General features: G+C 35.2%; 1 protein-coding gene across 5 annotated transcripts in view; it reads left to right on the top strand.

Annotated features, from left to right (window-relative positions):
- The window catches only part of Tenm1 (teneurin transmembrane protein 1), an 811,210-nt gene that overhangs the window by 306,490 nt on the left and 486,718 nt on the right, over nucleotides 1-18,002 (top strand). For all 5 annotated transcript variants that reach the window (XM_021153953.2, XM_029473265.1, XM_029473263.1 and 2 more), the window contains 2 exons: nucleotides 12,646-12,906; nucleotides 14,427-14,483. In XM_021153953.2, the coding sequence (XP_021009612.1) occupies nucleotides 12,646-12,906; nucleotides 14,427-14,483 (318 nt within the window). The remainder of the gene's footprint in view (nucleotides 1-12,645; nucleotides 12,907-14,426; nucleotides 14,484-18,002) is intronic.

Here is an 18,002-nt window from a genome sequence, read left to right as displayed (position 1 = left end):
AAAATCTTTGAGGATTAATCAATGTGCCATCATAAGGAATTGGGACAAAGATACTCACTGACTCCCTCACATCCTTCATCTGTATCCAGTTGTGAGGGCAAAGTATATAGAGCAGGCTTGGTATGTTTACATCTTAGCAGTCTAGGTCAGGTGTGTCCCATAAACCATTGACTTACTCCTGCCTCGATACCATTGTAAAGCTCCTAGAGAGAAGCATTTCCATTCTGGATACCCTAGGCTTTTCTTCCCAGGACATAAGATTTTCTGAGAAAGTCCAATTTCTTATGTCCATTGGTTTAGAAGTATGGTAGATAATATGACTTTTAAAAAATACGATCAGTTAACTAGGCCAATTACACTATTACCAAGTTTTTTGTGTTCACTTGTTTGTGCTAGAACAAACCTAAGAATATACTATCTATCAGTTTTTCTGGAAGAAAGTTGAAGTCCTAGCCATCATCTAATGTTTTACATTGAAGGGAGTTCAAATGTAAAACTTTCCGATGAGTATTCAAATAGTTATTTACTCAACTTTTATCCACTTAGAGAGTTACATCATCAGAACCACTCAACAGGATGCCTTATAAACTCATTGGCAAGGTGATCTCTGTATTGTATATCCTATGAAACTGACTAACAAGAAAGACAAATGAAGTTTCAGATAGAAGTTTAAGAAAAACTTAAATGTCTTTTACTCAGTCCTTTTGCCAGGTTTCAGTAATTCCATCCAGTACTATACTCTACGTGTATTTCTAAGGTATATTTCTAGAGTGTATTTCTGAAGAATTTACCTAAGAAGTCATTTGGCAACTCATTATAACAAATGCCATTCCTTTGAGACTGTTTTCATCAAATTATCCAGAAGGTTTCTCTACATTAGTCTAGTATTGTTATAAATTGTTTATTTCCCTGAATCCATAGATAGTCCTTTCCTTCTTGCCAAATTTGCAGAGCATCAGTTAATGGAAATTCATAGACAACTTAGTATAACAGCTTCCTAATTGAATTACTAAGCATTTTTGTTAAGCATAGCCACTAGGTATGAATTATGATTATAGTCGTGATATTAACTCTTTGAAGAGTTCTTTCATATTTACATTTGATTTAAATTTTTTGATACTTAATAATTCATTGCCTAGAATTTGTTTTTGATGTGAAGTGAAATGATCTCACTTAAATATCTATGTAAGGACCATACAGTAGTTCACATTTATCTTTTTCTCTTTATTATATGTATATTTATGTATATGCATGAGGAAATCTTGATACACTTGTCTTGCTATTTATATTCAGAGTGAGATTGTTACAGGTAAGCAAATTAAAACATCTCTAAGTCTATATAGTTACTATTTTCGTGTTTGTAATATTGATGCCTCAACCCATGGCCATAAAGTCCAATTGTAATCCCAAAAACTCACATTAACTAAGAGATAATGACATGATATATATATATATATATATATATATATATATATATATAGTCAAATTATTTACTTACACTTTGATCTAAAACTAGGGAAACAGACACTTCATCTGTGTTCACCTTGCCTACAACTGCTATAGTTTATCAAAAAGATGTAATAAAGCCAGGAAATCTGAACATATAGATTTCCCTATGAAGCCTAACTCCATGAGCTAGGAGATAGGCTTAGTGTCTAATGTCTGAACTTTGGCAGATAAACACCTTTCAGTCTCAACAATGTCATTTATTGAAAGAATCCTCATTCCTAGGGTCCTTATTGTAGTATGAGTACCTAAAATGTACTTTATTTTTTTAATTCATTATTATTAGATATTTTCTTTATATATATTTCAAATGGATGTACTTTATTTTTGATGATCCAACACCACATGGCTTTTTTGTTAATCATTTTATTTAAGTGCCAGATGTTGCCCACCCTCTAAGTTGACCCTTGCAGAGTCATTACCCCACATTACCCTTCCATTTTCCTCTGAAAGGGTGCACTCCCATATCCCCCTAACCTGCTGCATCACTTCTCTGCAGGATTAGACACATCCTCTTCCACTGAGGCAAGATAAGACAGCACTTCGCTACATAAGTGCTGGAGGCCTCAGACCAGCCCTTGGATGCTATTTGGTTGAAGGCTTAGACTCTGAGAGCTCCCAGGTATCCAGATTAGTTGACACTGTCCTTCTTCCTATGGGGTTACCATTCCCTTCAATTCCTTCAATCCTTCACATAACTCTTCCACAGGGGTCCCCAACCTCAATCCGATGCTTGGCTGTAAATATCTGCATTGGTCTCAGTCAGCTGCTGGTAGAGCCTCTCAGAGGACACCAATGCTTGCTCCCTGTCTGCAAGCATACCATAGCATCAATAATAGTGTCAGGGATTCCTGTCCAGGTTGGGGTGGTCACTGGCTGGACATTCCTTCTGTCTCTGCTCCATTTTTGTCCCCACATTTCTTTTAGACAAGAGAAATTTGGGGTAGAAAGTTTTATAGGTGGTTTGATGGGAGTCCTGTCTGATAACTGAAGGTAGTCTCTTCATGATCCATATCCCCACTGTTAGGCATTTTGGGTAAAGTCTCCCATATTGAGTCCTGGGTGCCTTTCCCATCCCAGGTCTCTGAGACTTTCTTGAGGTTCCCACAACCCCCACTCCAGGCAGCTGTATATCTCTATTCATTCTCCTGGCCTCTGGGCCTTTACCTGTCTCCCCCATCCCCATACCTGACCCTGCCTCCTTTCCCCTCCCCTTTCCCTCTCCCACCGAGGTTCCTGCTCCCCCTATCTCCCATGATTATTTTGTTCCCCCTTCTAAGTGGGATTTAAGTATCCTCACTCAGGCCTTCCTTCTTGTTTAAGTTCTTAGGGTCTGTGGTATTCAGTTCTTTTGGCTAATATCCACTTATCAATGAGTACATACCATACATGTCCTTTGGGGTCTATGTTACCTCACCCAGCGTGGTTGAGGGACATCAAAAATTTAGAAGATAATATACTGAATAGGAGGCAACAGTCTAATTCAAGAGAAAATATATGATATAAATACTGAGAAAAAACCAACCATCTGTAAGAGTATATAGTAAGGTTCGAAATGAAAGGTAAAATTACTAGGATTGAGGAAATTTAGAGAAGACTTCATGAGAATGCTGAGACAGAATGAATATGCATATGTGTATCAGATACTTTAGAGCTCAAAAGAGAAGTATCTTAGATGCTTGGCACCACAGAGGCAAACATAAAGTGTCTTTGAAAGGTGTTAGTAATAATCCCTCAATAGAGTGGAATGTAGTTTACTCAGTAGCTCCTCATGGGCATTGACTCAGGTTCTATCTTGACATCTTACTCATTCATCATAAAACAAATGCTATCGGAGAGCTGTGGAACATTTCAGAATTCACATTGTTTGTCTTTATGAGTATGTGTGTGAAGCTCTCAAAATTATCATTAACAGTGTCACTCCTCTACATGGAATTGTACAGTAGATTAATATAGTTTAAAATTTCAGACACACTCCAACAGAACACAATGTGCAAACATCTTCACATGCTTAGTGAGCGTAATGGAGATACACAACGATACCCGGAAGACCACAGTGAACAATAAGGATGCAGGCACCAAAGTGTTATGAGTAGCCAGAAAATTGGACCAACACACGTAAGAAATGAGAAATTTTTAGGGCCATTGAACACCACGTATTTGCAGTGTTCAGTAGCCCTGAAAATTTCTCATTTAAGCCAGGAAGTCCCTGTCTTGTTGAAAATGTTGAAATAAAGGGAGCGTGTGCAAGTTCTCATTGATCACATTTCTGCTGTAGTCTAGGACATCCCACTATCTTTTAGGGTCCCCAATTTTGTTTCCAGGCTCTTGTCACAAGGCTATACTGCAGGCATCCCTCCTTTTCACTCTCTCAGGAGCTGTTACTGTAGCTTCTAAGCAAGTTCTGGTATATGAATACATTCTAAAAGGAGAGGATCTCTAAGGTTAAAATTAGTTGAGGAAATAGTTATCATTTGCTTAGTCCCAGATCAAATCTCTTTCCTGTCTTTAGAATGATGACTATTTTGGTCTATTTCCAAGTGTGATCAGTTTGTTTAAATTTCCTCTGAACTCCTATCTCATCCCTCTTTCATTTGACTTGATGGAATTATTTGCTGGGCTTCTTTGATATGGGCTGTTATTTTACAGACTACTGTTTCACTGTACTTCCGAGAACATCCTTTTTGGCCTCAGCCTGATTTTTTTTTAACTATGTTCTGGGATATTTCCAGGTAGGCAATAACAGTTGGTTCCAAGTGATAACTGTTTATATTTCTTGGTTTAAACCCTACAGGGATTCACTAGTATTCTTTCCAGTATAACAAACAGATGGAGAGATCTTGAAAGGGAAACAAGGCATAATCAGTACTTGGAAATGCAAAGAGAAGATTAGACTGCAGGAAGCTTGGTTATTTTATTTATATTCTCTGATAACCACATAGTCCAAACCTACACTTTTGGAATACTCCCTCTCTCCCTCCTATACCAGAAAAAAGGCTGAGGTGCCCTGAGCCTGAAACTAAAGGTCAGGTTTGGATGACGTGCCTTTATTACTTTGCTATCACTAGGGCCTTTAAAAAGACTCTCTGTGGAACTTTGCAAAGGACATGACACAGAGTTGCAAACTCACTCTGCTCACTGCCTTGTGTAGCAGCAAACAATTGATAAAGGTTTTTCATAAAGAGAAAAGGAAATTAAAAATTGGACTAATCCTTTAAGACCAGGAAAAACCAAGGAAGGCTGCTTGGTTTTATTTTCTTGACTTGAAATTGAGTGGGTGTTCAGTGACGCTGTGTAGGAGCACAGACACATGAACTGATTTATTTGAAAATGTGATATCATTTTCTCCTGAAAGCCCCCAAGCTGAGAAACAAAAAATGGTTTCCAGTAGTGAAAATTATTTGTCTCATATTGAGGATTGCTAATTACTTTCTTTGTATTTCTTACTAGAGCCTCAAATAAACCATTGCATGTTCCCTAGAACCAGTAATGGATTATTAAGTGGTCAATAATAGTTTTTCAATTGTGTGAATTCATTATAATGGAGTCCTGTTTGTGATAGCCTGATTTTGTAGGCTGCTAATTTTATGTTTACTGAGTAAGCATTTACACAATTGACTTTTTACAATTAATATTTTATATATTATATGTATTAATAATTTTGAGATTCTCACTGATTACCCAGGCAACATCAATTCTTTTAAGGCCCTGCGACTTCTAATGATAACACAAGAACTTATTTAGCTTCTATGTATGTTTATTCATCTCAAAACAGTTTCTGTTTGAATGTTGAACAGTAACATTTTGTCCTAAGAGTCTCAGAATATAATTACAGAAGCATAGAACAAGTTGCCTTTTAGATATTTATTTTTAAAACTGAAGAACCTGAATTTTCTCAAGTGACTTATTTTTTAAAACTATATAAATAAATAACTTTTATTTCTATATAATTCAAAAAGGTTGTCATGACACAGGAACTAAAATCAGTAATTTCATCATTATCCATTATTTTGGAAATAATCTCTTTTCTTTACATGTTAAATCCCCAAATTTCAAGTCATAGCTAAAATAACCATAGTCCTTGACCTCCCAGTACTTGTCTAGATCATGCTGCCTTGAAGATACTTGGAAAGTTGATGGGTACAATTTTAAGGATAATAAATTCTTGAACCTTTCAAAAGTTTAGAAATGGTAAATCTCTAAAAATGATGATGGAGATATCATTACTGTACTGTTCTAGTTCTGATAAATGACTTTTCCAGACTTGCCACCTAAAAATCAACATCTTCCTTCAGACAAAAAGTACTGTACATCAATTTATTCAGGACCTCAATATTTCAGTAATTAATTTCTTTTCATCAATACAAATAGCCTAGGGTGATCTAATGTATCTGAATGTTTCAAATTAGTCTGATGATCCTCAGATAGTGGATGCTCATGTATCTGTGGAAGGCTAAGCAGTGATCAACTTCATCCTATTTTCTATCGAAATTTGAGTCATGTAATGTTCCTATGAAAACATTGACCCCTAGAGGATCACTAAAATATCATGCATCCATTAACCTTGACGGCCTCTTGGCTTAGATATAAGTAAAAGAATATTTCTTTTCATATTCAACTGCTTCCAGATCTGAGATTCTTGGCTCCATATGTGAAGATGGATTGACTTAAAATCCCATAAGTATCTTCATTATCTTTGATATACAATTCATTACTTTTGATATACAATTCCATCAGAAAAACTATATAAAATTGTAGTGAAAATATAATAAATAACTGTGCCCAAAGTATACTTTATTTTTTCTCAAATTGTTATCTCCCCTGGTTAATTTTTAATTATCAGCATGAAACAACCAAAAGTCATCAGAGAAGAAGGAATTTCAATTAAGGGATTACTAAAATCAGATTCTTCTGTGACCCTGTCTATAGGGAATTATTTTGATTGTTGATTGATGTGGGAGGGCACTGCTCACTGTTGGAAGCACCATTCCTAGGCAGGTCAGCCTAGGATCTATAAGAAAGCTACCTAAGCACAATCCTCAGACTAAGTGACCCAGTAAGATCCAACCTTCCCCACAGTTCCTGCTTCAAATGTTTACCCTGTCTTCTCTGAATAATGGATTGTGAATTGGAGGTGTAATTTGAGATAAACCCTTTCTTCCTGAAGTTGTTTTAGACCATGGTGTTTATCACAATAGCAGAAAAAAAATCAGTATATATTCATTTACATACTTTTAGACATTTAGTAATTGGAAGCACAGGATGTAGATTATGATCTGCTTTGTTTTGCTTGGTAGATTGTTTACTTTCTTTGGATTGTTAATCCTGTTGTTATACATCAAAATTCCCTTCCTTTATTTGAAGGGATTAATATTACAGTTGGTTTATTCACATACCTTTTTAGAGACAGTTGCATCATTTTTACTTTTCAGCTATTATGAAAATGAAGCTCCTATACATATACATATATATATATATATATATATATATATATATACACACACACATACACATACATATAATTTAAATGTAAACTGAAGTTATAATTTCTCTGTGATTGGTGTCCAGGTGAACAACTTCTCTCCTGGAAAGTACAAATCTAATCAATGGAAAACTACTAGACTGTTTTTCAAAGTGGCATACAATTTTATTTTTGACATCAGTGTATTAGACTTGTAGTTACTTTCCACAATTATTAGCACTTGATGAGTGTGATTCTTTTTTAAAATGGCCCTTGTAGTCTCATATATTTGAGTGCTTAAGGCACCAGAGTGTGGAACAGTTTGCAAGGATTAAAAAGATTAGGGAGTGTGGACTTCTTGAGTGGGAGTGGCGTTGTTGGAACCTACTGAGAGTGGGTTCTGAGCTTGTCTTTCTCTCTTTCTTTCTTTTTTTCTTTCTTTCTTTCTTTCTTTCTTTCTTTCTTTCTTTCTTTCTTTCTTTCTTTCTTTCTGACATTTATTTTATTTACATTTCAATGGTGTCATCTTTCCTGGTTTCCCCTCAGAAAACCCCCTACCCCCACTCACTAACCCCCCAACACCCACTTGCTGACCATGGCATTCCCCTACACTAGCGCATAGAGCCTTCACAGGACCAAGGGCTTCTCCTCCCATTGATGATCGACTAGGTCATTCTCTGTTACATATGCAGCTGGAGCCATGAGTTCCACTATGTGTACTTTTTGGTTGGTGATTTAGTCCCTGGGAGCTCTGGGGTTACTGGTTAGTTAGTTCCTCCTATGGGGCTGCTAATGCCTTCGTCTCCTTGGGTCTTTTCTCTAACTCCTTCATTGGGGACCCCCTGCTCAGTGCAATGGTTAGCTGAGAGCATCCACCCCTGTATTTGTTAGGCAATGGTAGAGCCTCTCCAGAGACAGCTATAACAGGCTTCTGTCCATAAGCACTTGTTGGCATTCACAAAAGTGTCTGGGTTTGGTGATTGTATATGGGATGGATCCCCAGGTAGTGCAGTCTCTGAATGGTCATTCCTTCAGTCTCTGCTCCATATTTTGTCTCTATAACTCCTTCCATGGGTATTTTGTTCCCCCTACTAAGAAGGATTGAAGTATCCACACTTTGGTCTTCCTTCTTCTTGAGTTCCATGTGGTTTGTGAATTGTATCTTGGGTATTCTGATCTTCTGGGCTAATATCTACTTATCAGTGAGTGCATGCCATGTGTGTTCTTTTGTGATTGTGTACCTCACTCAAGATGATATTTTCTAATTCCATCCATTTGCCTAAGAATTTCATAAATTCATTGTTTTTACGCCATTGTGTAAATGTACCACATTTTCTGTATCTATTCCTCTGTTGAGGGTCATATGGTATCACTCGGGGTGAGTTCTGAGGTTTCTAACGCCCAAGTCAGACTTAATGTCTCTCTCCCTTTCATTGCTTGTGGATCAAGGTGTATCTCCCAATTACATCTCTATGACCAAAGCCTGCCTGTCACCATGCTCCTTGACATAATGATGATCATCTAATCTTTTGAAAGTGAAAGCAATTTCTCCAAGAAATGTGTTCTTTCATAAAAATATCTTGGTCATGATGTCTCTTCACAGCAATAGAACACTAAGTCACTGAGGGGTTTCTTGTGTTGTTTTAGTTTTTGTTGTTTGTGTGTTTGTAATCAATACCAGACAATGTGGTTGTACCACATTGTAGTTTTAGTTTGTATTTTCCTGATAACTAAGTAATAATAATCTTTTATTCCTTCATTAGCCATTCTTACATCATTTATTGTGAAATGTCTCCTCAAACTTATTATCTGTTTTAAAAATTATACTTTTACTCCTCTACACTCTTGAAAGAGCATAAAATATGTTTTCCTGAGAATAAAAATTAGAACCATATTCATGAGACTGCAGATACCCTTACTTGACCATCTCTACACCATTTCATTCTTGAAATTTAGTTTCTCATGTTACCAGTCTATCCATGTAAACCATAGGTGTTCTAAGAGTATACATTTATTTCTCTTGCAGATAGCTGTTGGTTAAGAACAGATCTATAATAAACCCAGTTTAACTTTATCTCCTCTAGGGAATGTGCAGCATTTTAGGTAACAAGGTTATATGTGTAAGGCTAAAAACAACCACTAAGGGTACATCGAAGTGCTTGTTAAATAATGTATCTTATGGGAATATTAAGCAGAATGTGGACTTTTGTGTGTCTAAGAAAATATTCTGCAATGATAACATTGACTTCAAGAAAGGAAAGTAAGACAGTTCAATGAACATCACTTATGGTGATAAGTAAAATGTATCGATCTTTCTCTGATCCTTCATACACTCTTTAACTTTCTTTCCTTTAACACTTCATAAAAAGAAAGCTCATGTCTTGCTTGGATCTTTCTGAAAGTTAGGTTGTCTAACTTTCTTAATTACAATATTTATGATTTAGTTTTTGCTTTCAAAATGACATATAATTCCAACAAAAAAGAAATCGGTTAACCTGTGCAAGTTTTGATAATCTTAAGTGATACTTACTTTGAAGGGAACAAATCAATACTCAAATTTCCTTTTGAGTTGGAAAATCTCTTCAACAAAAAATGGAGTCTGGTTATACATGTCAGTGCCCCCATGGGGGGAAAAACATGTCTTATTCCAGTGTTTCATTAATCTAGAATGGCAAATGGTCATCTATTTATTTGTATTTTCTCATCCCTTTTCAATAAATGCCATGAGTCTGATATTCATATTAAAAATCTGTGGAAAGTCACATCTCAAGTGCTATATCCTGAGTGAAACTAAACATACACTAATTTGGGTGTGAGGGGGAACTAAGTTTCCTAATTAGTTCCCTAAATCTATGAAAAAATATGGAGGTACTTCAACAGCCATTCAGAACAGATATTTTCTTTCTTTGTCTCCAGAATTCAAGCAGGCACAACAAAAATCTGTGGTACTACCATGGTTGTAAATTCACTGCCCTCCTTCACCCATTTCAGAGAAAACTCTAGGGCAGAAGTTTTCAAACTATGGTTCCTATGATGACTATAAGCCTCACGTTAAAGGCCTTTTAATTGCAAACTATGTAATCCAACTGCATACCAGCTGTTTTAGATATTAAGCCAGAGGGTAAGAAGGGAAAGAGGGTAAGCAATCTATGTTTTAACAAGCCTTCTGGGTGATTCTGGGGCAGGCAAGTTTGAGAACTGGTATTCTTGGGGAAGGTATGAAATCATGTTTATATGACTACGTAACGTTCTTTTCTTACAGCTGAAGGCTGATGTGTTTATTAGCACATGGGTGGAGGCACCACCATTGTAATTTTCAATAAAGAATCATACTGAAATTAGCATATAACTATTCCAAAGTTTTTAAGATTTGCTTTGAGTAAAATGAACTTTTAAACTTTATTTCAGAAAAAGCATAATTTAATAAGATTTAGTGCTTGATAAATGAAACCCTACATATCTTTAAAATAACATTTCTTTTCACTTGACATAGATTCTAGTAGAAAACTAAAATTATTATGAAAAGAAACTAATCATTGAAATCATAAAATAGTATTCTGAGAAGTAATCTCTAACTCTGCAAGGGTTAATTTTTATTGACTTTCCTCATACATTATAGCAGACTTATTTGTCTGCAATACCAGTTTTGCAAAGCACAGTCCTAGGAATATAACACATACTAAACAAGCATTACCATTGGCTTCTAAAACCTGTATTTAGTAAGTTTTATTTGCATCCAAGAAATAGCTACTATGACAAATAAATTCGAATTCTGAATTTTCTCTAGTACATGGTATAAGATCAAACATTTTCTGTATTCAAAGAATTGAATTCATGTTACAGTTTGCATTTTATTGATATGTGCTATGGATTAGATGCAGTCAGTTAAGCCCTTTCCGGGCCAATTGACATACCCTGTCTCTGATGTCAGTCTGAGAAAATCCTATATAGTGTACTACATCCTCGGATTACCTTATCTTAGAATTACATGGACATTTCAGATGATATGTCTTGGCATGTGTTCATTTTTCATTAAATTATTAGGGAATGTTAAAGCATCTTTCCCCTTTTTTGACACCTTGCCATAATTGAATATAAATTGACTTTAAGACAGAATGCCAGATATTCATGCAGTAAGTTACTGGGGCTTCACTGGTGTCTAGCAGAAATAATGCTCACCTAGGGTATTGAAGCCAAATAAATAAATAAATAAATAAATAAATAAATAAATAAATAAATATAGAGGCTTTTGCTTTTTGATGTAGGCTCATGGAAAAATGCCATCATTATACTGGATTTTATTTTCTCAACTATTTATATCTTTTTTGGAAGATGAACATTTAATATTCGGTATATCCTTTTTCTTTTTCTCTTTCTTTTTCTTTTTCTTTTTCTTTTTCTTTTTCTTTTTCTTTTTCTTTTTCTTTTTCTTTTTCTTTTCTTTTAAACTCCAGATTTTAGTCCCTTCCTGGTCCACCCTCCAACTGTTCCACATCCCATATCTCCTTCCTACTCCCCCATCCCCAACCCCACCAGACCTCTAAACTCCCTGGGGTCTCCAGTCTCTTTAGGGTTAGGTGCAAAATGACATGATTACTAAGATTATGTTTAAAATTCTAAAATTTGGAAGGATAGGGAGAAAATGGAAACCATGAAGCACTGCCATGGTGCAATACCTAAACTGTATGTTTTTCTTCTCTGGTTATGTAAAGAACAAAAAAATAATTATCCCTTAACTAAGATAATGTACTTTCTCTTCTCATCCACCCTCTCAGTCTGTTCTAGAACTACAGTCAACCAGTTTCCTAAGTCAACCTTCTTCTCTGAATTATCCAAAAGGCCATAACTTTTTATTCTATCTCTGTTCTGTTGACCCTAACACTTTGAGGTTCCTTATTCTTTCTCTAAAGTTTTCCTGCCCGTCTTGTGACAGTCCCTGTAGGTTTAAGTCAAAGGGCATGGCTTTTTTCTTCCTTCTCCTCTTCTTCCTCTTCCTCTTCTCTCTTCTCCTCCAGGCTGTTTGGTGTTATAGCTTGTGCACCCTGGAATTTGTCATTTAAGCTATAATACAAGCCTCCTCCAGCTTTAAAACAAAACAGAATAATTGGCAAAAGTATGCCTTAAACTCATTTGGAAATAGTGAAAATAACATTAGTTGCTTGTAATTTTAGAGTTTAGCATATTTGAAAAATCTATTTGAATGTATTGTTTTTCTCAGTTTTATAATACTTATTAGATTACATATAATATATATGACATACTCAGAAAAACAAATCATTTTGTTATTTTACGCATAGGTGTGCTGTGTAGATCACATATTCGTTCTAGAAAAGAAATTGCTTTAGAGGACATCTCTCTACACTTTATACTTATTGTATTCGCTTATTTCATTATATTTTGTGCAACCAAAAAATTGTAGCTATAAGCTATTTTGAGAATGCATTTTCCCCCCAGAACCTTGTAAGAATCAACAGGAGCATAATTTTAAGTAACAGAAGTGCAAAATAAGCACAGACTCCTAACTACCATAAATAAAAGGCCAGAATTTTAACTTTGCAAAAACTCATAATTACTAGCAATGGGGAAGGGGAAACATGAGGACAGAAAAGTGAAAGTTAATGGGTTTTTTGGATATACTTATATATATATTTTTTGGTCTGAACTTTTTTCCTTTTCAGAGATAGAATTCTGTGAAACACCTCCTACTTTGTGCTCTGGCTACCACACAGACATGCACAGTGTTTCTCGGCATGGCTACCAGCTGGAGATGGGATCTGATGTAGACACAGAGACAGAAGGAGCTGCATCACCTGACCATGCACTCAGAATGTGGATAAGAGGCATGAAATCAGAACACAGTTCCTGTCTGTCCAGTAGGGCCAACTCTGCACTGTCCTTGACCGACACTGATCATGAACGGAAGTCTGATGGGGAAAATGGTAAGAAAACTACATCTGCAGTTTTGCTTTATTATCACTTCTGGTATTGGCCCATCTTTCATTTAGCATGCAGAGTACAAATACAAGATAGCAGGGTCCCAGGAACAAGGAGGGTACTTAAGTATCTAGCAAATAGACACATTTATTTATAATGACACAAAATAGTCTTCGTTTCTGGGGAACCCTCAAGAGAAATTATCTCATGTAGTCAGCAATATTGTGAATGTCTTATTCATTACTCACCTTTTATTTTCATTTTTATTTTCCAGAGCTACCCCAGTGGGATTTATTATAGGAAGTACTCATTTCATGTATTTTAGCTTTATATCGGCATATGAACAAGGAGATGAACAATTATATAGCATGCATATTCTCTGTAGGGACTCTCTATTTTGATCCAAATTAACTTGCTGAGTTTATAAACAGATTCACATTAACCACATTAGAATGAAATTATTTCACAAACACAATTATTTTAAAGACACCAGTCATTTGCCTGACAATAAGTACTAACAGCAATATCATTATGTTGTAATTATACATTACTTCCTTATACATTTTAGAAAATGAAATGTTTTCTCTTTTTGAGTTTTGAGGAAAGGGTTGACTTATTGAATATATGTTCTTCTGCCTCTAACCAAAAAAGTAATTTCATAATAGACACATTAAATGAATATTAATCAAATTAATCTAGTCTATCCATCATTTTCTTTGTCAAATTTTGATATGAGTTCTTTATCATCCACACTCATGCTAGCATAATATGTGAATTCAACCCATTTCAAAATGACAAATACTATGTTCTCTCTCCTTTGAGCTTCCTAGATTTTATACAATCACATAAATTTATGTATGTACATATTAAATGAAAATGAAAATACATTTTTCTAGGGGAACAAAGGGACAGAGAGTGCTGCATTGAGGGAAAAATGGATAGTAGAAAATATACTCCATATTCAATATATACCTGTCTGAATAGAATTTAAATGTAAAGATCATATTCTTCACTATGGGCCAATCCTCAGAACTGTTTGAAATCACTTTCTGGGAGACAAAAGTTCAGACTCTGGCTGGTGCCTGTTCCTTTTTCCAGCATAAGATTCCATTGTTTCAGTAGTTCATAGTCAGATTGAAAGACACACTATCCTCTTTGTAATATCTTCATCTCTGCCAGGCTGCTTATAAACCTTTACATAAAGAATTACAGTTAAGTACATTCAGTGGAAACATCCAACATTAAAGAATTTTCCATTCTAGACTTATCATTTTTCTATCTCTATATGATTGTCAATGGGAGGTTTCTTTTAGGAGTGTTGAAAATTGTAGAATTAAATAAAATTGATTTTTTTAATGACTCAATACTGCCAAATCTTGGTTTTAATGGAGGAATATTAGGGTACATAGAGTTTTTTCATTAATGCTGTTTTTTATATATATCTTTATGAAGAGTTCATGTTGAAATTTGAAGAATCTCAGGCACCATGGGCAAATTTTAATTAATAAAACATTTAATATTACAGGTTTTAAATTCTCTCCTGTTTGTTGTGACATGGAGGCTCCAGCTGATTCGGCTCAAGGCAAGTGTTTCCAAATATTCGAAGGACAAGTTGTTTTTACCTCAATCAATCATGGCAGGTGCCCCATCCACAAATAGATCCTGACAGACTAACAAATAACTCATAAGGCTGAACAATGGAATTGTCAGAGATTATTCTAGTGGTCATGTACTGCCTTACTTGTCTCTTTTTTCACTTATGAAGAGAAGCAGAAAAGGCAGTTAGGGACAACACTCATTTGTCTTGTCGTTGTTGTTGTTTTGCTGTTATTTTGTTTTGAATTTAGAATGGCTTTCGCTTTAACATGGTATATAGCTGATGCTTTCATAACTTCCCAGTGTTCTCTGGCAGATGACTTTGGTCCTTTCTCCAGATGCTCCTACCTTGGCTTTACAATCACATTTTATTCATGTTGTCAATTGCAAATAACTCAAAAAGGTCAAAGGGGAAAAATCATATGATTGTTCATCATTTTATGAAGTTTTTCTTTTTGTCACTCTTCAGTAAGGGGGCATTGCTCATTATGATAATAACTAGGAATCGCCTGTATTTAATACTTTTTTAGAGAAAACTTGAGGATGTGAATGCTTTTCTTTTTTCCCATAAATGCATGTTAATTCAAAGAAAAAAATCATCTTCAACTCATTTAACATTGTGTTTGCATGCAAATGGGAGCTATTTATTTCCCACTGATATCATCCATTCATGAAAGCATGCCTAGCAGGGTATCTATCTCATTAACTCATTAACTTGAATTTATACATTCTATATTTGAAACATAAAAATGCTTAAAATATTTTTTATTTATAGGTTTCAGTTATTCAGATTCCATGTCATATTATCCCTGTGATACAATTAGTGTTGGTGACATTTTATTTTGTTTCTGCCTTCCTATACTTTCTGGTTTTTTTTTCAATTATTAATGATGCTATGGACATAATATTATGTTAAACTTTAGGATAAGATAAGCCTCACTCACTGCTGTGAATGAGAAATACAAGCTTAAGGAAGGGAAATTGTTAATCTGGGTGAGTTATACAACTATAAAAGAATCTAAGAAGTGGTATCAAAGATGCTTACAATTCTGTCCATCCCACAAGTAGAGAGTATGACTTAGTGACACTTTGTTGTTCTACTTGAATTTCCTGAATTGAATTTTTGCCTAAGAAGTCTGATTTCTTTCATTTCATCCATAGATCAAGCATTAAAAAATATTTTAATACTGTTAACCCTGTTTTACTGTTCTAAATCTAATTCAACTCTATAACATGTTACAAAATCTTAAATTTTTACTAAACTCAACTTTACTACTGGAATATTTGAAGCAGGAAGGGAAACTAACCGGTAATAAAAATAGATATGTTTTATAGGTTTTCACAGAACTATCAGAATATCATTTGTTTTTAAATCCTTCCCACTTGTCCTAAGACAATCCTTTAACATTTATTACTACTTAATTTTCTATTAAGGAAAAAGGCAGATTTAATTTTTAGCTTACTCCTAGTACCTGAATGACAATTTGGTATCATGCTTCCTTCAGTCCATTTCTCTGTCCATTTCAAACATTTGTCATATGTCTAAGTCATAGAGTCCTAGATTTTCATACCTACCAAAAGGGGTTGGTAAGCACCAGATTAAATAGAAGTGTGGTCTGTCTTATTCTCCATTATAGCTTCAATACCTAGCCACAGGATCTAGAGTATAATTACAGAGTCGATAAATGAGAATCACCTCATGTTTTGAGTGAGGGGATTAAAGTAAGAGATAAATATTTTCATGAATTATCTATGATCTTGTGCCACTCTTTGAAGGATAGAAATGCTGCATTGAGTGAGGCCTATGGTCACCTAATGTGCAACTTTGCCTCTAACAAATGATATTCTCATCAATTTGTATAATATGATAATACTATTTTGTATTAGTCAATGTTCTCTTAAGGAACTGAGCTTATATAATGAATATCCATCTGTTAAACATGGGATTTAGAATTGTATATTGGCTGTTATATGGCTATTCCAACAAAGATTATCTCTTAACTCAAAGGCCAGAAATCTGGTAGTTAGTTGTTAACCCCGTTTTAGCAGTCTCAATCTGGAACTGGAGTCCTGGAGTCCTAGAGAGCTGTGAGTCTTCAGTCTATGTTGGAGTCCTGAAGAAGTGGGCATTAATACCAGTAAAGGAATGCCTCAGCTACAAGATTGGTGAATTTACCAGTGAGACTTAGAGCAAGAAGAACAAAATCAAAAGCTTCTTTCTTCCATTTTTTTTTTTTTTTTTTATGTGCCCTGTCACTAGAAGACATGGCCTAGATTTAAAGTTGGTCTTCCCAACTCATATGATCCAGTCAGGAAAGCCCTTCACAGTTATGCTGAACTGTTTGGATTTTAGTTGATTCTAGATGTAGTTGAGTAGAAAACTATTATACATCTCTTCTGCACCCCTTGCTATGTTTCATACCAGCACATCTCCTTAATCATGCTTAATTTCCAAAACAGCTTAATGGAAACAAAAACAGTCAGGTATTTCTACAACTGGTCACATGACATGAGCTGGTATTTATAACTTCTTTCTTCTACTACTCTTTCTGTAGTTTTTTTTTCAACTCATTTTTTTTTCAACCTCATCAACCAACTCAGCTAATATTAGTTCTTTTCTAGGAATAGTGACCCATAGTTTTATTCCTGAAGGATCTGTGCCCTTTGTCATCTTACTTTAACTGAGTTGTTGTAGTTTCACATTAACTTTAACCACAGGACATGGTAACAACATGAGATACCCCACTGGATCTCCTGCATTCCAGGTATAATCTGTCTAACCTGCTTTATGGAGAAGTATAGCAATTTCCCCCTCGTATTCTGGACCAATCACCTCTTAAAATACTGTTACTCCTATCTTAACCTGTTGGCTAATGGTCATAAGTCCAAAGGAGCCAGTTGGTAATCTGAGCTCTCATCTCAATGGATGTTTGTTGTCTCCTAGCAACTTTGCCTCTAACAAGCACAGAGCATTCTCCATCTGGAACCAAAAGTTCTATGTCAGGAGATATTGTGATTGTGGGAACAGGAAGCAAAAATTTTCCTACTGGATCACTAGGGTGATAGTGAATGGAACCATTTCCATTTATACTACTTCATTCCTGGACCAGTGAACCCTGGGTATGGGAGAATATTACTATAGATTCAAATCATATATGTTTTACAGAACCTGCCTTCAGCCTTCTGAGTTCCTGCCATCTAATTAAAACTGTCTTTAAATGTCATCTACCTTTCTATGAAGTCAACTGGTTTCAGGATGGTAGAAAACATAATACCAGTGATTTCCATTGAGAGTAGATCCATTATAACATTACTCTGCATATTAAGTGGGTTTTTTAGTCAGAGGAAATTTTGTATAGACTACCATAACAGTGACTAAGACATTCTGTGAAGTTTGTATATGGTAGTTTTTTTTTTAATTTTTAATATTTTTATTACATATTTTCCTCAATTACATTTCCAATGCTATCCCAAAAGTCCCCCATAGCGCCCCCCCACTTCCCTA

Source organism: Mus caroli, chromosome X (assembly GCF_900094665.2).
Source record: "Mus caroli chromosome X, CAROLI_EIJ_v1.1, whole genome shotgun sequence".
Classification (NCBI taxonomy): Eukaryota; Metazoa; Chordata; class Mammalia; order Rodentia; family Muridae; genus Mus; species Mus caroli.
The sequence above is the reverse complement of the archived record's forward strand: the minus strand, read 5'-3'. Positions and strand labels throughout refer to the sequence as shown.